The sequence below is a fragment of the Penicillium canescens genome (genome assembly GCF_028828765.1).
Source record: "Penicillium canescens strain IBT 15451 chromosome Unknown utg000004l_segment0_segment0, whole genome shotgun sequence".
Classification (NCBI taxonomy): Eukaryota; Fungi; Ascomycota; class Eurotiomycetes; order Eurotiales; family Aspergillaceae; genus Penicillium; species Penicillium canescens.
In genome coordinates this window covers 231754-255698 of record NW_026703966.1, presented here as the reverse complement: position 1 = coordinate 255698, position 23945 = coordinate 231754, and the positions used below count along the sequence as shown (strand labels likewise).

Sequence of the window (23945 nt, the reverse complement as noted above, 5' to 3'; positions counted from 1 at the left end):
CTCAATTCCCCCAATGTTCTTTTTCTCTCTTTTCCATACTTCCTCATGTGCTCTTTTACTTTGTTTCTGTTATTGAATATCTCATTTAAATAATCTCCGTTACATATGCCTACGGACGATCCTTGATGCTAAAGCTTGGTCAAAGCTTGGCAGTGGGATCCGACACCATCCGAGTCGATATGGCCACGTCACGGTCCGCGGTGGATATACGAAGTCCAAGAGTCCCACTCAGAGCTTATCAGTGGATCTCTCTTGTCCCACGCATATGGATTCCGCAACCTCATTTGCAGAAATCTCGATCACCACCGTAGATTTCTACACTTCCAAACCGGACACCCGACGGGTTGAGCACTTCATGAAACATGAGATGGTGGGTGATTGGGTGGATCGACACGAAGTCACCATGGACTCACACATCTAGAGATTGTCAGTTGATAATAAAAGGCACGAAGAAGAACGTACTTGACGGGAGGAGCCTCTGAACTCAGGTGCCGCGAGGTGGATTCACTCTCCAACCAACCACGTCCGCTCCCGAATCCACCCCGCGTGGTAATTCCACGATCGGATACTCTGAAGACTTCGAGTAATTTTCCCAGGATGCTTCTGAGGGTTTACTTGGATGAGAAATTGATGAGTGGAGATGGATTGACGATAAAATGAATCTTTCTGATGGGCACTCAGAGAGAGGAGAGAGAAGGAAACTATGGATACAAAAACTGGAAATAACGTCCGTGGGTCACATGACGACCCCGTGACTCGGAATCCCTCGCTGTTCATGATCAGCCTGTCAGAGATCCCCAGCCCGGCCCTGGGCGCCTCGCCCATAAGAGAGAAAAGAATTGATAGGGAAAAAGCCAAATTTGATAACGAATCAGACACAGAAAAGGGACCCGGTGCACAGAGTTCTGGCGGCTGCTTTGGTGTCGCGGAAATTGCATTTGTGAACCCCTCCGTTCACTTTCTCTTTTTCTTTTCTAGCTTCTCCAGTCGCTTTCCTTGCGCCTAGACTGCCTCGAGAATTTGCATCATGAGATCAGAGTTATCGGCACTCGCTGCGGCAGGAGGTTTCTGAGAAGAGGATGGCGAAGGCGAGGCTGGCCGACGTTCCATACCTTTGGAGGAAGGTTTCTTAGGGTCAGTCTGACACAGGAGTAGACTGCGACAGCGGTGGAGTGGGGCGGTCCCGTGATTCCAGAAAATCAGTTCGAGGATGCGTGCCGCGGAGCGGATTGACCAAGGAGATGCCTGGAGGCGCAGTAGCGAGCTGTGACGGCGACGATGAAGTAGGTCGGTCGTGCTGGGTTTTCTTGGAATGCGGTTTGTGGAGACCTTGTTGAACCTTCTTTCTGTTCTTTGCGTCTATTGTCAAGATTCGATATCCTCGATTGTAATCTCGGACGCACCGGTTGCGGTCTTCTTTGGAAACAGGATCTAAAATAGGAGCATCGTAATTCATGCGAAGGTTGGTTATTTCCTGATCGGCTCCTTGGGAAACTAGCCAGAGGCCTTCGAGGAGTCCGATCTCTGGAACACCTTGGACGAGTATCTGCATAGTCCGAGGGAATAGCTTTCTGGGATCACATCCAGGAATAGGGCCCGTGAGCAGTGTTTCCATCTCGACTTCACTTTCAGCGTCGGTAGCATCCTCTTCGCTGGATTCAGTAGCTCCGCTAGTCTCCTCATCCTTGTTTGCTCCGCTCATTTCAATGGCTTCTTCGTCCTCGCTAGCGTCGCCCTCCTGAGGTTCTTTCGGAAGCTGCTTCTTAGACTTCCCTTTCACAGTTGGCTCCGGAGGTTCCACCAGATTCACCTCCTCAGCCGTGTATTCTAGGATTTGGGCCAGTTCGTGCCGAGTAGCTTTCTCGCGCGCCAAGTCTGGTTTCGAGCGCAAACGCTGGGTGCGTTCCCAGGTAAAAATGTCTACTTCAGACCAGTCGTCACGTAGAAAGTCGATAGAGGTGGTCGAAGAATCCTCTTGAGCCTGAAGGATTGTGGGGAAGAAGAGGTCCCCAAGTTTCTGCGAGGTTGTGGTTTCCTCTAACAGTTTGCTAGAAATCACTTTCTTAAGATCTTCCCCTATTTCTTTGTTGGTCCGGGCCAAGGAGCGTACGTCCTGAAGATTGAAACTCAGGCTTCCAAATTCTGCATGAATTTGGGCCTTGACGTGGTCCATGAAATCGCAAGTCCTAAGGAGAGACGCCATTCGTTCTTGCAGATGTTCGACCGAACCGATTGATCCATTCTGGAAGGCTTTTTCATGGCACTTGGTCACATCGTTCAGGAATCTGAACTCACTACCATCCATTCTCTCGATAAGACGCCATCGGTGCTCCCTCGGGTCGTCAGGGTTCATCTGAGAATCTCGAAAGAAAGGAATGTCATAATCGTCGTTTCTGATCCGGTTCTCCTGCCGGATTGTCTGGCCGCGATATCCGTTGTCATTTAACATATCGCCGGAGGTCGCCCATCCGGTTGCCCATCCTAGATGCCATTTCTCACCCATCCAGTCAAAGATCTTTTCCTTGCGTTCCCACAGGGGCTTGCCAGATTTGCTCTTCTTTGACAGCTCACTGTAGTACTCGAGGAAGAAGTCGATGTGCCAGTGAGGGGAGCGTCTCGAGTCGACACGCGAGGGAGAGAAGCAACCTTGGAACTATAAATACAAAATAGGTAAGAATAACTCTCCATGCTAGCCACGGGTTTCTCTAGGGCTCGCCGGTACGGTTCCATTTTCTGAGATGTCAACAAGGTTACGGCGGCCAAAACGATCACGGGAATTCCTCCATTGAAACGTCCTACGAAGCCATTCGGGACGAACATGGAGAGAGGCTAATAGCCTCACGCATGATGAAAGCAAGCATTGACATAACTTCGTCATACCTCTCCCCTTGATTGGTGTTGATTGTGAACTCCGCCCATTCACTCTTCTGGTTGATACGTAGGAACGTGAACTTATAACTATCTGTTGCCACCCCGTACACGGTAGTACTGCGGCACGGTCGGCTTGCCTTCCGTTCCTGATGAACGGTGGCTTTTAGAGATTAGAACTGTCAGAAAGGTTTTAACAGAGACTAGATTCGAGAAACATACCCATGTAGCCTAGGCATTGGGCTATTCCTGAGTCACAAGAGCCCTTCTTTTTAGCCTCCACGATTATTAGATTGATCGCCTTTGAGATAGACTGGTCCCCGTACCAGAGGGTATAGTCACAGATACCATGCGTCTGGTGTGATTTGCCACGAAAACGGAAAGGTCTCGAAACGAGGGGGGTCTCAGTTTGGAGATTAAGAGGCCAGCGGCCATCTAACGGCGTTTGCATCACAATATCAAGGGCTGAAAACAGAACGATATTCAAACGGCAGCGTACTGCAGCTTCGTTCATCGTCTCTGCTCGGGCCATGCCTCTATCGATCATAGCTAATGTGTCAACTATGATCTGTTAGTCCCTACCCAGAAATACACGAAAGCGCTAGGGAAAAGAACCGTGGGTGGGCTTACCTGCGCATTGTGGTATCTGGACTTCCTCATGGGGACCTTGCCAATCCCGAGGGGCTGACAACTTCTCAAGCGTGAGCTGAAACCATCTCTGAACTTGATCCACTTGCACATCAGCAAATGTAAGCCTGACAGTCAATTTCTCCGCAGATTCCACAAGTTCGTTTTGTGAGCGGGCAAGAAAATCCCAGTACGGGCCATCGTGTTCGCCTTTTGCAAGTTCATCGAACGTAGATTGAACGATGTCGTTGATGATCGTTTTTGCGAGTTTGGAATGTATTTCGTCCTGCTTTTTGGCCTCTTCTTTGAACTTGCGGAGTTCCTCTTGTGCGACAACATCCTGGCATAGGGGAAGGTGTTTGGATGCCATTGTGACAGAGTTGATTGGTGGATAGATGTGGAATTGTGAGTGGTTTGGGCCCCTGAGGTGGACCCTGACGGGCGGGATCCTGCTGGATACAACCAACCACGTTCGTGACTGGGCGCCACCCGCACGTATGATCTCTCGGATGGAGTCCCTGACGATAGAACAGTTTCAGAATGGATCTCTGACAAGCTGACTGTAATGAAAAAAGATGAAATGAACTCAGGAGGGATGTGGTTGATGATCTGCCTGATTAAGGGGCACGGGGTGACGGGCAGGAAAAGGGCGTAAGGCAAGAGGGCCAGGAAGTTTGGGTTAGGTCACGAGACTCGGCCTATTTCCTTCCCAATTTCTGTATTCTTAATTTTCCCTTCCTCGTGTATCTCACAAGGACGAATTCCATTATTTATAAGCCCCAATTCATCACTCCTAGATATTAGATTATTAGTAAATCCTTTAGGGACGAACTGTCAGGACCAATACCTGACTGAGGATGTTGACCCGGCCTGAGGCATGGCTTGATTGTCACGATTTGTCCTGTATCCACCCAATTGGAGATGTAAATGACTCTGTATTTCCATTACCCCTATTTCTCACTATTTATGGGTCCATTCTAGTTACATAAGCTATGCCGACGGATCATCTATAGACCCGGTTTCATGCAGTATTCGTAAGGTAATCGCGACATTGATGCCTCAAGGCGCACAGAGAATAGATATCCCGGCCCGAATGGGCCAGTTCTTGTATATAAACCTTCCCCGCTGGTCTCCCCTGAGACCAGCGTTCAGTCTCTTACAATACACAACCTATTGTACTTCACGCATAACTGGGCCATCTACTTCGCTTACCTACTATAACCTAGCGACTACTACGTGGTCTCACAAGCACTTTGAGGAAAATTTGACGAGAGGAAGACATTGTGGAGTTGTGGAAGTGGTGGGTGCACCGCGCGTATCAATTCAGTCAAGGTGCGGGTGCTTCGCATCAGATCCTGGCTGCTGATATCGAGGGATGTCACACCAGATCTGATATCTGGGGTCCTGATGCGTTGGTATTCCACCCTAGACGTTGGGTGGCTTTGACGATGGAACAAAAAGAAGCGTTCATGCCTTATGGATCTTCACCATTTCAGTGCCCTGCAGCGCGGACATTTGCACCAAGAATGATTGGTGTGTTGGTTGGAGCGCTGCTATTTGCTTTTGATGACTATGGCAAAACCTGGCATTTGCACTGTGACGATAAGAAGGGCTTAAACCGACTCGTGTCTACCAAGAGATTAGATTCGAGGGAGACATGGAGATTTGTATCTGATTGCGGCGGAGTAAGCATCTGGAGGACTAGCAATGGATTTGAATAGCAAGACATGAGATCAAATATGAAGACAGTTGTGTTGAAAGGATTACTTGTAAATTCGTCGGAGGTATTGTCCACTATAAGCTATGTCGGCGCAGAAGTAGACAACATCTCCAACCGACTCGCAAGGCCCGAACCATCCACCACAAGTGGCTTGCAAGTATCAACGCGACCAGCCTTGACTGGGGTGAAGGTCCCACTCCAACTCTCTTTTCCAAAATCCGAATCAGCATCCGAACTGTCGAAACTCTCCCGTCGGTCGACCGTTGCGCGAATCCGAGAGCCCATGAAGACAATGTTGTTGAACATGTAAACTGCTCGCTGTGCCTCCTCAACTGTTTGCATGGTAGCCAGACCCTGCGCTTGGCCTTGGTTCTTTGTTACGTGGCTCTGCTCGACGGTTCCGGCTGTTTGGAGGAGGTTCTCTAGGTCGGCGCGTTGAGTAGAGGCATTCAGATTCTCCAGAATAATTCCTCGGTATTTGCACCCCCAGCGTGCGAGTCTGGGGTAGGCGGAGACTTGTGATAGCGGTTCGTGTCGAAGCTGCCATGCATCGGCGACATTGGATATCCTGGCCCTATGTTCCAGTATGGCGGCTCATACCCACCCATCACTGGAGACGGAGGGAACTGCATAGGAGCGAGATCTGGCATCATGGGCATGAACGGGGCCATGGGCATTGGCGCCATCATTACGCCGTACTCGGGGTATGAGAAAGTTGGACTAGCATGGGTAGATCTAACTGGTCAGCCTGATCGCAACCAAGAAGGAGGCGACATACTCAGGTGAAACAGGCGATGGAGGAAATTTCGCATTCCCTAGCGGCGGCGTGGAATGACCAGAGTAGTGCATTGGGCTTCTGGTCGGTCCAGCGATGGGCTTGGTTGGTGTGCTTGTCCGCGCGAGCGTAACAACCAAACTTTGGCCATCCCATCCGTTGGTGGAAAGTCGGTCTGATCTGGGTTAAATTGAAGATCAAAGAGTGGAAAGGACCAGTGGAAGGACGTACGATATGTTCTCCACGCTTCATCCTCGTTCTTGACTATAATCTGACCGAGTCCGGTGGGAAAGCCGTGGCTGTCATCATATACAACAGCTTGACGAATATGCAGAGCTGTTTGACGCACTAAATCTTTAAGTTCCTGCCAACGGCAATGTGGAGGAATCTAAATTGTGAGTTTCTTTCTATGCATGATTCGGTGACGCTTACTCCTTGAAGAAACACGACAAATTCATCATCGGATCTGCGTTTTGGGCGAGCTTTCTCACGGAAAGGCATGGCAACTAGATAATGCAAGTCGGGAAGTCTGATCTGCCGTTAACTCCGAGGATGTCTTGAGGCGTCGTTGCTCTGCAAAAGCCCGTAGCTTTCGTTGCGAAATAGGCTTGTCCGACCAAGCGTTCAGTTGAGTTCAGAATCCGCTGTCAGTGGGTGAGCTCGAGTAGATATTAACAGAAGAACATAACATCATAGGCAATCGTCACAACTTACGAAATGCAAGGCAACGAATTGGTCTGATCAACATGCAGAGATAAACTAGCTGGGCGATGGACAGTCGTATTATAAAGCCTGGAGAAAAGAAAATAGGAAGCATAGATGTTTCACAAGAGCTGCCATGATGACAATAAAAAAAATTCCACATGTAGGATACTAGTCATTCCCACACGATAGTCCTCTTGCAAGCAGACCGAGCTGCATATCTCGACGAATGGCAACGCCAGACGAGCAGCAGCAGCCAGTCAGATCAGCGGAATTCCCCTCCTGTTGCAGCGATATGTCATTTTCCCTCTAGAATGCACAACCGAATTACAGGGAAATGGCATCAGGGAAATAGTCCAGGCATTGGATCTGTGGATTCTTTGCTTCTTGCTGCTCCATCTGATTGCCCGGATAGACCCGTGTACACTGGGGAGGGGAATTCAATCTTTGACTTGCTAGCATGCGCGTTACACCGCTAGATCCGGATCGGACGTGCAGAGTGGACCTGCGCGCGCCTGTATTCATCACATTGGCTGCATGTCCATCAGATCGGGGACCAGTGAAGTCCATAAAAAAGCAATAAGAACGAAATATTCTCGGGTCGTCGATCGAGCGGGGCTCCTGCAAAATGGTTGCAACTTATTGGATTTGCTTTTTGGAGCTATCCATTGTCGTTATTGAGCGGTTCATGAGTACCTGCAGAGGGGATGCTATGGCTGGCTGACCTGCAATGAACAAGTCCTAAGACGCACAGACGAGGTATTTACGGGTTACACTGCAGCTATGATAAACTGGCACATACTAGTATAACTTAGCAGATCTTCGTACGCTGACTATATTAAGCATAGCTTGCAGAAAAATACAAGTCAAGTGACCATTCCAGTAGAGTGTGTAGCACAACCTAAGGAACTATGGCGACACACGACCAAAGCACCGGGTAGGGGAATGAACTCATTATTAAACAGTTGTACGTCATGAGGACTGAAGTGATCTAAGTATAATATAGTTATAAGACAGGCTAAACAATACAGTCGCTAAACAGGATATCTTAAGAGGAAAAGAAAGGGGGTACATGTAGGCTGTGCCTAGAAAAGATAGGTCATAAACACCCATGTGCCCGGCATATGACTGCATGTGTTGCAATGCCGACCGGGAAATGTCTCCAAGCACGACTTCCTGTGCCCATTTCAGTGTCTGGAGATTATCCGGGAGAGTGTTTCTTCGATCAGGCTGTGCCTGCACAGCCACATTCTCGGATTTGGGGCGAAATCGAAGTCGAAGTCAAAGGAATTATGTGGGTCGCGTTCGGGAGGTAAGGATAGCCAGCATCGTTGTGATCCGATATCATCGCCCGAAGCCAACTTTGGAGGCACAGCGGTTGCAATAATAGGAGTTCATGCCGAACTGAACAGCGGAGCCCGAGTGACCCGCCAGGCTGAGAGATTGTTGACACCTGCTACACCTGACGACATCGAGAACTGGGGCAGAGGTAGGGCCTGAGGGCCTTGGGAGAGACGAAATCTGAAGAGGAGAAGTCATGTTTGGAGGAAGAAGGGGGCAAAGCCAAGGGTCATATTTTATAGGACGTGATAGCCCCCTTTCAAGGATGAACGCAATTTAGAGATTTGAGAAACTAAGGAGCCCTAGGGACTAGGGACTCCACGCACTTTATAACCTGAAGATCTGTCTGCCTGATCCCCCTCATGCGCATGGGTGTTGGCGCTAAGCATCTCACCCAGGCTCCTCCTTTACCCTACCCATGGAAATTCACAGATTTGACGACATGGATGTGTTCCACTGTATAAATCAAGTCTTTTGGATGATCTCCCATGATCTCCAACACTTCCGAAGATCATTCAATCATTCTGTCAACGGTCGCTTCTCCCTTGAGTATATATGCACAATGCCGTCATAGCTAAGATCCGGCTATGCAGTAGGCCCAATTAGGGAGGAATACGTAGACAGTGCAGACACAATCAGTGTGCACCAGTATACACAAGCACGATGAGGTCGAATAAGGTGTGGCGATACACAGATAGTGATGGAGACTCGCAAACCCGCAAATGGAGGCGGCGGATACACACTCGCAACGTCATACCTCTTCATCCGGCTCTTGGCTTTTCTCTCTCTTAGCTTTCTCTCTGCAATCACACAACTATCCAATCATACATACAACTACCAATCATCGGGTCCAATCTAATTTCATTCAATATCGAGATCGTCACGTCTATTGTGTCACTTTCACTTTGTTCTGATCACCCCACCATTGCCCCTCATGGCCACCGCACACCCCAACCTCTTCAGCTTTCCCAACTCTGATGCGTTGGCTCAGCAATTGCGCGTCTACGTCCTCCGTGCCCAAAACACCGCCCTGAACCGTCACCATAGCTTCCGCCTCGCTGTTTCTGGTGGTTCCCTCCCCGCCAACCTGGCTAAAGCCCTTCTTGCCCCCAGCAATGGCACCCCCGAAGACACTCCTCAGTTCGACAAGTGGCACATCTTCTTCGCTGATGAGCGTGCTGTACCTCTCGACGATGAAGAGAGCAACTACCGCCTCCTGAAGGATGAGCTCATCGCAAAGATCCCCGCGGAGCTCGGTACTCCGGTCATCCACCCCATCGACGAGAAGCACGTCCACGATGACGACCCCCAGGAGCTGGCCGACCTCTACCAGGAGGATCTGATGCGCGAATTCGCCGCCAAGGATAGCGTCAAGCTGCCAGTGTTCGACCTCATTCTGCTCGGCTGCGGTCCCGATGGCCACACCTGCTCGCTCTTCCCTGGTCATGAGCTGCTCCGTGAGAAGGACGCCTGGGTTGCTGCCGAGACCAACTCGCCCAAACCTCCTCCCAAGCGTATTACCCTTACTCTGCCTGTTGTGACGCACGCCATCAACATCGCCTTTGTCGCTACTGGTGCGGGCAAGAAGGAGATTCTCAAGCAGATCTTTGACCTTGATGAGGGTAGCAGCCTACCCTCTGCTCTGGTCAACCAGGGTGCAGGTGAGAAGGTCAGCTGGTTCACCGATCACCCGGCAATTGACGGAGTCTCCTTCCCCCGTCGTGGAAGTCTGTGAGGTACCAAAAGTGATTTTGTCATACTTGGCTGTTTTTGGTAGGCTACGATATAGAATGAGATTCTCCAATTACCCATCGTTTTAAGTATACTTGAGCATATTTGGAATCCAGCTAAAGCAAAGCTGGGATGAATAAACCGAAGAAAAGCAACCGATAAGAACTTATAATAGCTGTGGCCAACTGTAAGGCTTGCGAGAGGTAATTTAATAGACCTGATCGCTTATCCATAGTTCTTTTCTTTGTTTTTGAATTGAACATCGCCAGCCCTCAGAGTAAAGTTGCGCACGGACCAGGGAGATCGCGACCAAGATTCACTCGATCCCTAAACAAACAACACTCCAGCGATGCCTTTATGACTTGACGATGCCTATTCCTACACGCTCAGCCTCGCTGCGCGAGCCACGTAAACAGGTCAGTGGAGGGCTCCTATGTGCACTCCCAACCCACCGATACCTATGAAACCATACTAATTGCGCAGACCTCCAATATAGCACGACCTACCACGAAACCTTTACCCACCGCTGGAAGAGAAACGACTGAGAATGAGAAGAGCCGCTCATCATCGAACTCCTCGCTGGTCGAGGCCCCGAAAGACAATGGAGCCCGTGGGAGGACTCAGCTCCCTCAGCGCAATACCCTGACAGACCGTCCAACCGGTCAGCGGCTTCAGCCCAGCAAGCTCCCACGCGGGGATCCGTCACCGACAAGACGAGATAGATCCCCAGACAAGAAAATGGGACGACCAGACTCTTCGGCCGCGAAGCCTACGACATTACTCAACCGCCGACAAAGCCTCATGCGACCCGCCTTGAAGACGCCCGCGAAACCTATTATCCCACCAAAGAGCTCGGCCACACCCCCGTCACCCCGAAAACCGCCAGTCAGAGCTCCAGTCCAGCCTCCTCCATCCAGAAGACCTCCCTCGCCTAAAAAGACCGACATGCCACCCCCGCCACGACCAACCCGCTCCTCTTCCCTTAGACAGCCTGTCAGCGCTACCCAGCCACGACCTACGGTGAGAGGCCATGCCCGGCATCGGAGTCAGATGGTGCCAACTACAAAGATCGAGCCAGGGCCGCCATCTCCTCAAAAGTCACGAGCCCAATTTTCCACATACCAGCAACACTACTCCCCCAGAAATCATCCAAGCCTCCGACGCCTGTTGCGGATGCAATCGACACAGGCAATCTATTGATTCCTGCGTCGTGGCCGGACATTACAGCTCTACAGACTGAACTCCTTCAATTAAGCTTGTTCCATTCCAGTTCGTTACAGAGGCAGGCTGAGTGGATGTCTGCTTCGGAGACCCATCTACGCAAGAAGTACGATGAAGTAGCTGGTCAATACCGGTCGTTGATAGCAGATGAAACGCGACGCCAGTGTGAGCTTAATGCACAGGCTCTTGGTCTTTGGCTTTCTAGTTGCCAGGAGCATCATGGTCCACATGACTTTTCTGAGCAAATTCAAATTCTATCACAGGTTATACAAGACGTTTCCGATATGGTTGCTGCTGAAGGAAGTGGGAAATACTCCTGTGCTGTCAAATCGTTTGAGGATTGGATTGACCACGCCGAGTTCATTCGCCAGAACCGTGAAGTGAACAAGAGTGATGCCGGTGTCTTCATTGACCCCTTACCACGCAGCTGGAAGGAGTCACTACGTGAGTTGAATCTCAAACTGGAGCTCTGTACACGCCATTTACAAACCCTTGACATCCTGGGCTTCGGCCATGTGGAACAACTGGAAGGAGCTGCCCTTACGAGGGTGATCCTGAATCTGGGAGAATTGATACAGCTCATGACACAAGAGATTCGTGTAATACGAACACTCGAGGCAGAGGTGGTGCGCTCGGAGAGAGATTCCGTCAGTCTTCTTGCGACACAACTCGCAGGATCTCCGAGAGAGATGAGAGCTCCCCGAGTTGGGGTGTGGAGGAGTTAGCTTTACCGTGTAGATAGGCATCCTGTAATTCGCAATGTAATATGTGATACGGAAATAAGAACCACTGTACAAGTGCTTTCTCTCCACCTGTAGGGAACATTATATCAAGCTATGTGGTTGAGTGTACAGTATTCTACGATCCCGTATTTCCTAGTTGGGCGGACGTGGGGATTTGGTGATGTTCTCTAAACTTTGGAGGGAGGAAATTCAGTCTCTGGTGTAAAAACATGCCCTGATGATTTTAAAGACGTGTTTGGTAGGACTCACTATTCAATAAAGGGCCACAATAGAACCCCCATGGAAGCTATTCGGACCCCCTCTCCACCTGCTAGACCTAATTAGATCTCATGCAGTCATTGTATTTCCAATGCATTAATCGGTAAAAATGCATGCATTTCTTGACAATACAGGATGCCCCGAGCATCAGCCATCATGGATCTAAGGTACTTCTATTTACTATGCGGACATCTAGTTAGAATTAAGTACCGTACAGTTCCTCCAATCAACGTTCGACATTTCCGTCTAGCGCCTCGACTAGCGCCCCTACACCAGTATATAAACTCGCTCTTCTCACTTATCTTCCTCTTTTTTTTTCTTTCTTCTTCATCCTTTAATGTTTGGGTGGGTTCATCAAGGCAGGCTCACCACAGATTGGCCCCTGCATTGCACTGCGCGGCGGACCAGTTCGTTCAATGGGGCTTTCGGGTCATTGACAGGCGTAATTTTTAGCACTCTCCATTCGTGGACTCTTTTCTTTTCATCATTCTTTGGGCCAGTGGCTCGAGCTTGGAGAAGAGGATTCTTGTAATGTAAGCATCCATGTTCCGTAGTGTGTTGAAGTCTTAGACTTGACGTATGTCTGTCGCGACCTCGCGTGTCTCATGTATTGTGAGGCCATACAAATGCTGAGTCAGCGTCAATCCAGACCCCGGATGACGCTCAGTTACAAGCTCCACCAGTTCTTGTTCGTGTTCTGCTCTCTTCTCTTCTCTTTCTTCTCCATCTTCATCTCTTCACATTTTCACTTACTTGTGATGTGAATATCGTCCCCTGACGTCATATACAGCTCCGTTCACTGTAACCAAAGAGGTCCCCACTTCCGCTCATAATGGTCGATCATACCTAACCAATCTTGCCTTTTTCATCATTATGAAAGACTCGCTGTACGATCGCCTTTGGCGCAGGGAATGCGGGGAGCGGTCAGCATATTCCGGGCTTCGGGGAATTTACGGCTCAAAGGAATGGGTCAATGATCTCGACATTGTGAATGAGCTCGGTGGACACACAGGATGTGTCAATGCTCTCAGGTGTGTTCAGCTAGTTTATCACAGGTTGTGTTACGTGCTAACAGCTTCAGTTGGTCGCGATCAGGCCAGCTCCTAGCATCCGGCTCGGATGATCAGCATCTCAATATCTATTCATACCAACCCGAATCCTCGAATGCTCCATTTGCGCTTAATACTACCGTCTTCACCGGACATAAGGCCAACATCTTCTCGGTAAAGTTTATGCCACAATCGAATGATGGGACTGTGATTACATGCGCCGGTGATTCGCAAGTGCGCGTTTTCGATATTGAATACTCCAGCGGGAGCAGGAATACTGCCGCCACCTCCGCATTTGAGGCCTCTGCTCGGAGTCGACGCTTCAGTGAATTCTTCAGTGGCGCGCGGTATCTAAGTGATGGCAATACCAATGCCAGGGTTTATCGGAGTCATGCCGATCGCGTGAAGCGCATTGTTACGGAGTCTTCGCCGTATCTTTTCCTCACTTGTTCTGAGGATGGCGAGGTCCGACAGTGGGATTTGCGGCTTCCTTCTAGTGCATATCCTCCGCCACGAGGTGGCCAGGGCTTCATGGCATACCGACCGGGTTTGAACCATGACGACTCTAATGTGCCGCCTCCTCTCATCTCCTACAAGCCATACAGCTTGGATCTCAACACGATCTCCTGCTCCCCTAGTCAACCTCATTACATCGCTCTGGGTGGTGCGCACCTGCACTGTTTCTTACATGACAGACGGATGCTTGGTCGAGACACCTATGCCGAGAGGGGTGCTGTCGGTATCGATGACGAGGAAATGGGCAAGGCGACGCGATGTGTGCGGAGATTTGCACCGGGTGGCAAACGTCGCATGAGACATCTCGATGACGGGCACATCACGGCGTGTAAAATCAGTGATGCAAACCCAAATGAGATGATTGTCAGTTGGTCCGGAGATCACATCTACAGTTTCGATTTGATCCGCAGTCCAGACGCCGCAGAAATGAAGGACAAGAAACCAATCAAAGGCAAAAATGGACGGGCTCGTCGGAGCTCACGAAGTCGCAAGCGAAAGCGCCAGAAGCCTGCAACGCCTGAGTCTCAGGGAAGTGGCGGCCGGCATCAATCGCGTCGCCGGTCGGGCGAGCCAGATACTTTTAGGATTCAATATGAGAATGGCGAAGCTGAAGATGTTCCTTTCCCATCGTTGTCGGATAGTGTCCTTGAGACCCCGGAGGATATACTCGAGCGGGCTCGGTATTCCGTGTTGAGTGATGCTCAGCGATTGAGCATGGAGATCGCGAAGGGGTTGGTAAAACTTCGGAAGACTCTGTTCTCCTTGGAAGCCACTGCACGGGAGGCCACAGACTCTGCCGACGCTGAGTCTGACCGTTACTCGGATGCTTTCTTTTCAGCTTCACAAACCGCTACTACAACCCTTCTAAAGATGGATAATGTGATGCGCGAATGGAGCTATCCTCTGAATCCGACTAGCGAGATCGTTACCTTCCAACAGTCTCTCCGCCGAAACCGCGAGTCATCCTGGAGATTTGTCCAGGCTGCAGGCAACCTCGCTCAAGAATTAGGAGGGATAGATCCATCTCCTGAGCTTGGAATGATTCGGCCTGCGCCAGGCGAGGAGACACATATTGATCGAAAATCTCAATTCTGCTACGATTTCCTCCGGGCGATCCTTCTCTGGCTGCAGGGCGGCAGACCCCGGCTGTTGGAAGGCTTCCGTCGTGGCAGTGGCCCTCGACGAGGGCGAGTTCATGACCGGTATCCAATCCCGGACGAGTCCGGGGACGATGCTATCGACAGTGTGCTGATCCCTTACATCCTCGAATTAGCGAGCGATACACCCATTGTGAATGTGGACGCTTCACGATTTGAGCATAACAGTACCCGCTTTCTGTTCCAGAGCCAACGGGCTGCCGTCACTGCCTTTGGAAACGCCGTCAAATTGCCCTTGGAAGATCTTGGAGGTTCGGCAGCTCGATTTGACAGGCGTCGGGTCTCAAATCCTTCCTCACAAGTCCGCTCTCTTGATCGTGCTTCCGCAAAGAGGTTCTGGCTTCTCCGTGTGGGCAGAGGGATCTTGATGGAGGCTGGTAGTGGAGTGAACTACACTTTCGTAAACAATGCGTTTGGTGGATTACATACCACGACAGACGATTCGGAGAGTGACTCGGAGCCGGAGAGGGATCAAGATGATATCGATCCTAATGTGGAAGAAGAAAATATTCGGCAAATTGAGTTGGTGAGAGCTGGTTCTTCACGCCAAGCCGATCAAGCCGCCCCCGATACAGACTCCGATGCAAGTCAGAGTGACAGTGATGACAACGAAGCAGGCTCGAGTGATGAAGGCGAGGATGGCTGGGCCCTGGACTCATCGGACGAAGATGAACATCGCGATGGCAGTGATGATGACGACGATGACGACGAGACCACTACTCGAAGATATGCCCTTCGCAGATCTCGGCAAGAAAAAGTTGAACTCAACACACCTTGCTCGTCTCACATGCGAAGCTATCGAGGCCATTGTAACATCAAGACTGTCAAGGATGTCAATTATTTCGGGTTGAATGATGAGTATGTTGTCAGTGGTAGCGATTCGGGGCATATCTTTATATGGGATCGCAAAACGTCACACCTGGTCAATATCTTGGAAGGTGACAGTGAGGTTGTCAACGTTGTGCAAGGTATGTCTCTCTCTATGTGCACTGAACATGAGGATTAACATTTCTTACAGGCCACCCGTACGAACCGATGATTGCCGCTTCAGGAATTGATAATACCATCAAGATCTTCTCGCCAGACCGCACCGCTCAATCCGATGCTAGTCTCGGTATCAATATCCTTGATCCTGACTTCAGAGGTAACAGACCTGGAGTTACTCATACCGGTGGTCTGGAAAGCCGCAAGCGAATCCACGATAGTTATCGTATCATGAGCGAAAATGATGTGGAACGTCGTGGAGGCATGAGTGAGGCCTACATTACTGTATGTTTTCAATGTTTCTATTAAATGTTCTGTCCTTTCTGACTGTCTATACAGCGGAGCATGCTTGCTCGCCTGGCTGCTACTCTACGGGGTCGACAAGGCGGCCTTGGAGGAATGGAGGGTCTAGGTGCATCCGATGGGGATACAACCGTTGTTTTGGATGATAATTGTTCGGTGAGCACAATTTTCCCAGGCTGTTCGTATGTTGTCAGTGCTGATATTTTGTAGGTGATGTGAGCTGGATCTGCATTTGCAGAAGATGGCACCACTGTTTCCCTTCAGTTTCCCAGTCGAATGACTTGGCATGAACTTCATTTATATTTTTTTCTTCTGTTTCTGTCAGGAATAGATTGGCCTGAGGTGTATGAGAAACTGTATGGATCGCATGGTTATTATTACGTGGACTAGCTAGTTAATCTAACAAATGCAACCTAGCTTGCTTGGTTGGCCCGGCTAAGTGACGGGAGGAATCCGACACTGCGAGTCCGAGTGGTGAGCCTCACGTGACCATACCCACTTCCGCGACTCCACAACGTCTGCGTCCCGCCGAATTTATCTCAGGATTCTTTTCTGAAGAATTTACGGTAGTAGATCTTGTTATGGATAGAGAGAATGGACGGATGTTTAATCCGGTCTTTAGCTTCGGTGGCAGACAATCCTCTAGGTAGGGGATCGGGGTAATCTTCTTCAGGCTCGAACGACCAGTGACAAGCAGCTGGGTCTAGATCATCTGGGTTATCTAGGTCGGATTCGAAGCTTGACGAGGATCCATCATCTTCGTCCCTAGCTTTCCTTTTGAGAGCTTCGGTCTTTTTCTTTTTCTTGTGGGCAGTGGTCCTTCGCTTTGGTAGGTCGCGATCATCATGCACCTTTGGTTCTCGGACCCTTCTCCGGGGCAAAATCGTCTTAGAGGACCGGTTAGGGTCGTAAATATAGGGAGCTAATAGTGGCAGTCGGATAATAGGAATAGGATAAAATTTGACATTGCGAACTTTCGCGGGAGTGTTCGTACTCGACTATCCTCCTTCGCCGAGAGTTATCCCTACGCTATCAAAGTCCCTATCGGAGAGTTCGGAAAGCGACTCGGTTTCGGATCCGTCAAGGTCGGTGAGGATTTCTGGTGCCCGTCTTGAGGCGGAGCTAGAGGCTTCACCTTGACTATCTATGGCGCGTCTTGTCGCCCTAAAAAGGGCGACCAGAGCACTTAGGAAAACCAAAGTGCCAGTGGAATAGACCGTAGTGCTATAGCACTCTTTTGTGACCGCATGAAATTGTAATGGTGTAAACGATCTCAGTGGTCACCGGAGCAGGAGGCGGCTGTCTGAGGGGCAGACGCGGGGACCGTTTGTTCGGCCTATATCGTCTCCGAGAAAGTGGAAAGGCGTTGAGTATTGAGAAGAGAGAGAGAGAGAGAGGGTGAGGGGAAGAGGAAGAGGAAGAATGAAAAGAAATAAACTTTTGTGAAAGAGAGGAAAGTGAGGATAGAGGTAATGTAAATAAAGCGACCAAGCGTGCCTCACGAAACTTCCCTTCATCCTAATTTATGCTCCATATTCATGTCACCCTTAGCTCCCTTTTCCTAATCCATATTCTGGAGCTGTTTCTCGCTAGCCGCTTGATTTGAGTCTTCAACGCTCAGCCGTGAGGCGTCTGGCTTTTCCCACCATCTCACCTCCGTGCGGAGGGAGATACCAAAGGACTTCTTCGCCCACCCATTAGCTCTGTTTTATGGTTTTAAGGCCATCGGAGATCATATCCCCGTTGGCCGAGAAGCAATGCCATCGACAAGGCTCCCCTTTCAACTTAGAACGCAGGAATTGATACACGATCTTCGTCTCCGAACAATTCGGGATCGAAATGCTGCTCGTCCGCATTGCGTTTATGATATAGCCGGAGGTCATCTAGGTGCACTCGATGAGGCGTTTCGTCATACAGTCGTCAGACGGTAGCCGTGAGACCTCCAGTGCTCTTGCTCCTGCCATAATAGAGTGGCTTCTGTATTTGAGGGAAAGTAAAATCATTCCTGCTCCATCCTGTGAAAGTAACATGCTACATCAAATCGGTCCAATATAGCTAATTCAACCATGGTTCGCCAGGTCGCATGAATCTCCGCGCGATGACTTTCCTGACTCACTCTCCGCTTCAAACCTGACTCAAACGATCTTTCTTTCTATTCCGCTTTCGCCCAGATGTCTGATGGAAAAGGATTCGAGAATGCTGAAGAGTAAGTATCTTCTTATTTGTGCTGTACACTTCTGACTCATCTCTCTTAGGCCTGAGACTCCTACCGTCACACTTCACCCCAGGGCGGTACTACGAAACGTTGCAGATGCGCTCAATCGCCGTCATGAGGAATTAGCTGTCACACTCCCCACCAACTCTACATGGAGAACTGCTTTAAGAGCTGTCGAGGATGTCATTGCCGACGTTGATGAGGACATCGTGCTGATGCCGCGTGGTATACGGGGTCCGAAGCTCCGTGAGCTGGCTGTTGTGAACCCATCTTGGGAGCAAGCCTACCCAGGACGAACCCTATACGGACAGGAGATCCGTACCACAATCACACTCTCCGACATGGATGCGCCCCTCCCGAGGACCCAGGAAATGCGGGAAAGAATCCGCGAGATGGCCGAAAAGGCCAGGGATGAAGGCTTCCGCGAGCCGTATGTTGTGCTCCGAGCAGAAGTTTCGGAAAGACTCATCCCTTCCATCCATGCCAATATATCTCTTCGCGCCATCGATGGCGACGATGAGGATCCGGTCCAGGTGTTAAATAACACGGCAATGGTATTCGATACTGGAGCGCACCGAACGATAATCACCGAAGAGCTCCTCCCTCGGCCATTCCGTGAATGGCTGCAGGATCCCATCCACGATCCATATCGGGGTCAGCATGGGGTCACAGTGCAGTTAGATACTGAGATGGCTTTCACCAATTGTGCCCTCCCTCTGAGCATGTCGGTCCTAATTGTACCACAGGCCAAAATGCCCAATTCTTTGGTAGGTGTGTTGTTTGGTCAATCTGGTGGGATTGACCGTCTCAGTCTGCAAATGAGACCTCGCCATATCCTTCAGGCGAAGGGAGAGCAGGTTCTAGAAAATGTTTGGGGGGACGTCATCCTCGACGAGTACGTTGATCTGTATGGAGCTGTGCATGCTTCTTGAGACTGTGTTCACTTGTTACAATTGTTGACGGGCAGAAAAGGGCCTGAGGCAAGAGGACTGGGTAGTTTGAGTCGGTTCACGAGACTCGGGGTTTTGCTTCCCAATAATTGTTATTCTTAATTTCTCCTTCTTCGTGCATCTCACGAAGGAGAATTTCATCACTTTGTGGCCTCATTCCATCTCTTCAAACCATCTCCGTATCAGTAGACTCTCCAGAAGGAAAACCTGAGAAGAATTCACTGGGAGGAAGACTGTGTGAGGTCGGACTCTCAATGTCAGGATAAATTATATCATACACGCTAACCCAATATGGAAGAGCCCTGCCAAGCCCCATGCATCTATTGTATACTATCACGTGATCCTTATCGTAGAAATTTCACGATAAGAAAACCTACAGAGGGGCAGACATTTACTTGAACTTATTGGCTCGATGATTTAGATCAATTTCTTTGGTCTGGGATCTGCTTGGTCTGCATAGTCTGCATAGTCAGTACTTGGTCTGATTTCGAGCCTTGAAATTGAACATATACCTCCTCAATCACGCAATATAAAACGGACTCGACCGTCTGCACTGCAAAGTCGATCCAAATATGTCTGCCTCGCAATTCTTGGAGGCTCGCAATGCAGTGACAGCAAAGCTCTATGCAGACCCGCACAACCCACACATCCACCTCGAGCGAGGTCTCATCTATGAAAAGCTAGGCTTCCCCGATTTGGCAGCTGCAGACGCCTACCGAGCACTATCACTACTAGAATCAGTGATTGATCCAGATGGATTCGAATTCCACGCAAAGAAAAAGATCGATCCTTCGGCACCAGCCCTGGAGATAACGGATGAATTCGATGACGTAGACGAGGATGAAGATACCATTCCCGTCACTGAAGAGGAGTACGATGCCCTGATTGACCAGGTATACGTACTCCTAGTGCGAAGTCTCGTCCGCTGTGGTTGCTACCGCGATGCATTTGAATTTGGCGTGCGCGGTCTGGGTCTGCTACGTGAAAAGAAGTCTGCTGCTGCGTCAGTTATTACCCTAACCGAGCAGATGGATCGCATCAAGCAGATCTATCAATCGCGCACTGGCTCTGATACTGATCTGGAATCTATTGATCCCAGTGTTCTCCCCGCGCAGGGTTTCGCTCACCGCGTGCTTTACCCTTGGAATGAACATGAGCCTGATCGCCGCGCACCAGAAACACTCAACTTGCTCAATGATAGACTGGCGGTTATTGCGCCCAAGTGTGAGGTCCGTGCTGTGGCTTTGCCTGTTCTGCATGATACGAAGGATGACTCAAGCATGGAAGTCTCCGTGCAGCTTGGTCTCTTTGCCAAAGAAGATATCGCTCCTGATGAGATCATTCTCCGTGAATCATCTCTCCTCACTGCTACCAACCGTCTCCACGATGACCTCTGCGATGCTTGCAATGCACCCCTGCCTGAACTATCAGCTGCTGAACCCCCGGTCGCTTGTGAAGGCGGATGTGCAGACACAATATTCTGTAGCCAAGCCTGCCATGATACAGCACAGAACGTCTACCACGGTGCAATCTGCGGTCTGGAAGACGGTCTCGAATCTATCGGCAAGGATATCCCCGATCCAAAGGATAAGGCGGATTACCTGTACCTCCTACTCCTCGGTCGAGCCCTCGCCATGTCTGCTACACAGGACAAGCATGCCCTCGAAATGCCCGAAGTGAAATACATTTGGGGTGATTTCCACGACTTCGATATCAACACCATTGCAGCAGAAAAGGAATCAACACCTAAATCCGACGGCACTGCTACCCTCCCCTTCTCCTTCCAACTCAATATCCTGCAGCCAACTCGCTTCCTGGAGGAAATGGAAATCGACCCCTATGCCAACCTTCACCGTTACGATACCTGGATTCTCAATACGCTGTATGCTAAGTTCCGTGGGACCGCGTCCGGCCGGTTATCTACTTGGGATGGTGGCCCTGAGCTTTGTGCTGTGCATCCATTGTGGTGTCTTGCGAACCACTCGTGTGATCCTAATGTGTGCTGGGAATGGGGTGGTGAGATTACCTTCCGTGCACGACGAGATGATGAGACAGCTGTTTGGTCTCGTGGAAGCGAGATTAAGGAGCTTAAGCCGGGGGGTATTGCTAAGGGTAGTGAGATTTGGAATCATTATTGTGATATTGGGTTACCGGTGCAGAAGAGGAGGGAATGGGCTTCTGGTGCCTTGGGTGGTACTTGTCTTTGTGAGAGATGTGTTTGGGAGGCCGGGGAGGTGTAGTAGATACAGATCACTAAAATGTGTGAATACATATATACCTTTCTACGCTGGCCTTCCACTGTATACTCTATGGAGGATCCACATCACATGACCATATGGTAGATCAGATCTCTCGCTACGTCAGATCGCTTTCCCTTTACCCTCACACTTCCAGTGCCTCGAACCCGATCACAAACGGCTGCTCTTCAGCTCATGGGGCCATTCACTGTCTCACGTGGGTCTGCAACCCCCCATGAGGATGTGAAACCAGAGGTCGCTGAATTGGACGCGACGCTGGCGCTTCAATCCCCACAGTTGCGCCACAATGAACGCCACCAGGAACCTCCTGTACCACATTCATACGAAATTCCACTAGCTGGAAATACCATTGAAGACGAAACGGCGCGGCAATACATCTCGGAATATGATAGACCTCCCGATTTGGATATTAAGACCTACCATGGGCATAGCAGCCGGGAATTCGAAGACTGGCTCTTCGAGTTGTCCTCCTATTTCAAGGCATATTCAGTGTGGTTCTCGTACCCTCCACACAAAATTCTCGCAGCAGCTTCACATTTGTCCTCCGACCTACTGTACAAATGGTCTATCCATGAGAGAGGATGCACGACAACCACATGGACGGGCTTCGAGAAATGGTGCCGGGGCCTGGTCGATACTCGATCTGATACCCAACGGTATCTTGATGCTTCGAAGGCTTTTTATGGCATGAGACAAAGACCTTCCGAAACGGTTCTCGATTTCTTCTTCCGGGTCGACGCCTTTTGGTTTCGACTCGAGCACCCACCTAGGAATGATGATGAATTTCGGAAAGAGTTCTTAGGGCGTAAAGTCCTCAGGTCAATCCGCGATGAAGACGCCAAGTACTACCCCGACGACACCATGTCATATATGGATTATATGGGCCACCTTCGCAGGATCGAAGATCGCCTACCAGCAAGACAAAGGGTATTGCGCAAACGGCAAAACATGCTGCGCAAAAAGTCCGCCAGAGCAAACACTAGTGCTCCCCGCGTACCACCCAACCGCAGCCTTCTCTGGCGTATGTCACGTCCAGATCCTGAATCGCGTGTTCAAAGTGGCAAGCAGAAAACCAAGAAGGCCCGTGGACGCAAAAGGCGTCGGTACAGCGATCCGGCTGGGGAGGAACTTGTTTTATAGACGGCATTAAGGGGCACTCTTCGATTTTATCCCGTAAATAGAACTCTTTACCATACCCAAAGCCGTGAACTGGGGTCTCCTGGTCCTCGTCAACTTCTCCAGAGAATGTATTTAGAATTGGTTATTTGGAGTAAATACCGACTAAACCATATCGTTGCATCCATTCTTTCGGACCTAGCACATGAGAATATATATCTAGTTACCTCTCTGCATCTGATATTGTTGAGGCAATATCCACAGTGGGGCTTTGATAGCTTGTCACATGATATCGAAATGACTTCGATGATTACCCTGCTATCTACGGAGAGGCCTCCCAATGATGTCAACCTATTCAGCAGACATACCTGATTCCACGGCATTGCATGCACCCCAAACTGGCCCTACACAAGATGTCACCAACGAGCAGTACGAACAGCATGTCGATGAAGCAGCTGCCAGACGTCTTGAGCTCCTGAATCAACTCTCAAAAGCTCGCGAAAAGCAGCGCAAACTCGAGGAGAAACTTGCACTATTATCCTCTAGTAATGAACACGAGTTTGCACAAAAGAACATCAGTCCCCCACCACCCGGTGGGAATATCCCCACCTTCAAGGGGTGCACCACCAGTGAACTCAATACCTTTGTTGATCGCTTGAACAGTCACTTCGAGGAGTATCCAAACTGGTTCTCATACTCTCCAAATAAGGTCACTTGTGCTGTACACCACCTCTCCGAACAACGACACGAACAATGGAAAACCCACGTGGAAGGCCTCGAGACCATTCCCCCATGGTCTGATTTCGTGAAATTCTGTCTGCGCGTGATACATGAGGATCCTGAAAATATCGATCGCGATTTTGAGGCGTCGTCCCTCTATGAAAACATGCGCCAGAAGCATACTCAGTCGGTTCGTGAGTTTGCTGCAGAGCTCGAATATCAACATCAACAACTCCTCGTGCCGTATGACAATACGCAACGAAAAGACCGTCTGAGAGGTGCTGTGCTTGTTGCAATTCTTATAGAAGCCGATAAATACTTCGACGAGCCCGAGGATTACGCTGTCTTCATTGAGTACCTTCACAATGTCGAAAGGCACATGCCGACCCGTCGACAGGCATTACGAGAAGTACAAGAGGCAGAAGAGGCATCAGGCTAGACAACGGATATTTAATGTCCATAGTCTACTTCTGGTACAGAGCTTGTTAGGTCAAATGTGATGCAAATTAGAATCAAGGAACTATGCATGGCAGAAAGATGTAAAATGTAAGAATTGACTACACCCAACATCACAGAGCAAGCTTTTGCACCAAATCAAATAAAAAAATACAACCTCATCTTCTTTTTCCATTCCAGATTGCGCTATTTCATTATCAACACAGTAAGAGATATTAACCATCAGCCAATACCC

The 23945-nt window shown here is 49.8% G+C and overlaps 10 protein-coding genes across 10 annotated transcripts; 7 read left to right on the top strand and 3 right to left on the bottom strand.

The window, feature by feature from the left end:
- Positions 1 to 1135: 1135 nt before the first annotated feature.
- Positions 1136 to 2820, bottom strand: N7446_005501 (uncharacterized protein; the record flags this gene model as incomplete). Its single annotated transcript, XM_058514249.1, has 2 exons — positions 1136 to 2646; positions 2682 to 2820. 2 exons carry the CDS (start codon positions 2818 to 2820, stop codon positions 1136 to 1138), a joined length of 1650 nt encoding a protein of 549 aa, XP_058371427.1.
- A 138-nt stretch (positions 2821 to 2958) lies between these two features.
- N7446_005500 (uncharacterized protein) lies at positions 2959 to 3865 on the bottom strand (the record flags this gene model as incomplete). The annotated part of the gene is made up of 3 exons (XM_058514248.1): positions 2959 to 3017; positions 3091 to 3417; positions 3499 to 3865. The coding sequence occupies 3 exons, from the start codon at positions 3863 to 3865 to the stop codon at positions 2959 to 2961; spliced, it is 753 nt and encodes a 250-aa protein (XP_058371426.1).
- Positions 3866 to 5296: 1431 nt separating this feature from the next.
- N7446_005499 (RNA-binding protein) lies at positions 5297 to 6967 on the bottom strand (the record flags this gene model as incomplete). The annotated part of the gene is made up of 6 exons (XM_058514247.1): positions 6705 to 6967; positions 6423 to 6649; positions 6222 to 6378; positions 5994 to 6165; positions 5816 to 5950; positions 5297 to 5783 (listed from the first exon to the last, which is right to left on the bottom strand). Exons 2-6 carry the CDS (start codon positions 6489 to 6491, stop codon positions 5297 to 5299), a joined length of 1020 nt encoding a protein of 339 aa, XP_058371425.1. The 5' UTR covers positions 6492 to 6649; positions 6705 to 6967.
- Positions 6968 to 8967: 2000 nt separating this feature from the next.
- N7446_005498 (6-phosphogluconolactonase) lies at positions 8968 to 9768 on the top strand (the record flags this gene model as incomplete). The annotated part of the gene is made up of 1 exon (XM_058514246.1): positions 8968 to 9768. One exon carries the CDS (start codon positions 8968 to 8970, stop codon positions 9766 to 9768), a length of 801 nt encoding a protein of 266 aa, XP_058371424.1.
- A 364-nt stretch (positions 9769 to 10132) lies between these two features.
- N7446_005497 (uncharacterized protein) lies at positions 10133 to 11710 on the top strand (the record flags this gene model as incomplete). The annotated part of the gene is made up of 3 exons (XM_058514245.1): positions 10133 to 10180; positions 10248 to 10784; positions 10907 to 11710. The coding sequence occupies 3 exons, from the start codon at positions 10133 to 10135 to the stop codon at positions 11708 to 11710; spliced, it is 1389 nt and encodes a 462-aa protein (XP_058371423.1).
- A 976-nt stretch (positions 11711 to 12686) lies between these two features.
- N7446_005496 (WD repeat-containing protein) lies at positions 12687 to 16267 on the top strand. Its single transcript, XM_058514244.1, has 4 exons — positions 12687 to 13017; positions 13068 to 15676; positions 15727 to 15977; positions 16032 to 16267. The coding sequence occupies exons 1-4, from the start codon at positions 12860 to 12862 to the stop codon at positions 16203 to 16205; spliced, it is 3192 nt and encodes a 1063-aa protein (XP_058371422.1). The 5' UTR covers positions 12687 to 12859; the 3' UTR covers positions 16206 to 16267.
- A 1899-nt stretch (positions 16268 to 18166) lies between these two features.
- N7446_005495 (uncharacterized protein) lies at positions 18167 to 19142 on the top strand (the record flags this gene model as incomplete). Its single annotated transcript, XM_058514243.1, has 2 exons — positions 18167 to 18201; positions 18251 to 19142. 2 exons carry the CDS (start codon positions 18167 to 18169, stop codon positions 19140 to 19142), a joined length of 927 nt encoding a protein of 308 aa, XP_058371421.1.
- Positions 19143 to 19732: 590 nt separating this feature from the next.
- Positions 19733 to 21400, top strand: N7446_005494 (putative MYND domain protein; the record flags this gene model as incomplete). The annotated part of the gene is made up of 1 exon (XM_058514242.1): positions 19733 to 21400. One exon carries the CDS (start codon positions 19733 to 19735, stop codon positions 21398 to 21400), a length of 1668 nt encoding a protein of 555 aa, XP_058371420.1.
- Positions 21401 to 21592: 192 nt separating this feature from the next.
- N7446_005493 (uncharacterized protein) lies at positions 21593 to 22558 on the top strand (the record flags this gene model as incomplete). The annotated part of the gene is made up of 1 exon (XM_058514241.1): positions 21593 to 22558. One exon carries the CDS (start codon positions 21593 to 21595, stop codon positions 22556 to 22558), a length of 966 nt encoding a protein of 321 aa, XP_058371419.1.
- Positions 22559 to 22874: 316 nt separating this feature from the next.
- On the top strand, positions 22875 to 23693 carry N7446_005492 (uncharacterized protein; the record flags this gene model as incomplete). Its single annotated transcript, XM_058514240.1, has 1 exon — positions 22875 to 23693. The coding sequence occupies one exon, from the start codon at positions 22875 to 22877 to the stop codon at positions 23691 to 23693; it is 819 nt and encodes a 272-aa protein (XP_058371418.1).
- Between the last annotated feature and the right edge of the window lie 252 nt (positions 23694 to 23945).

What these genes read in the sequence shown, in the direction of transcription:
- N7446_005496 (XM_058514244.1), top strand. Translation starts at nt 12,860, where the DNA reads ATGAAAGACTCGCTGTACGATCGCCTTTGGCGCAGGGAATGCGGGGAG. An exon ending in GGATGTGTCAATGCTCTCAG is followed by an intron (nt 13,018 to 13,067) that starts GTGTGTTCAGCT and finishes TAACAGCTTCAG; the next exon opens with TTGGTCGCGATCAGGCCAGC. An exon ending in GGTTGTCAACGTTGTGCAAG is followed by an intron (nt 15,677 to 15,726) that starts GTATGTCTCTCT and finishes CATTTCTTACAG; the next exon opens with GCCACCCGTACGAACCGATG.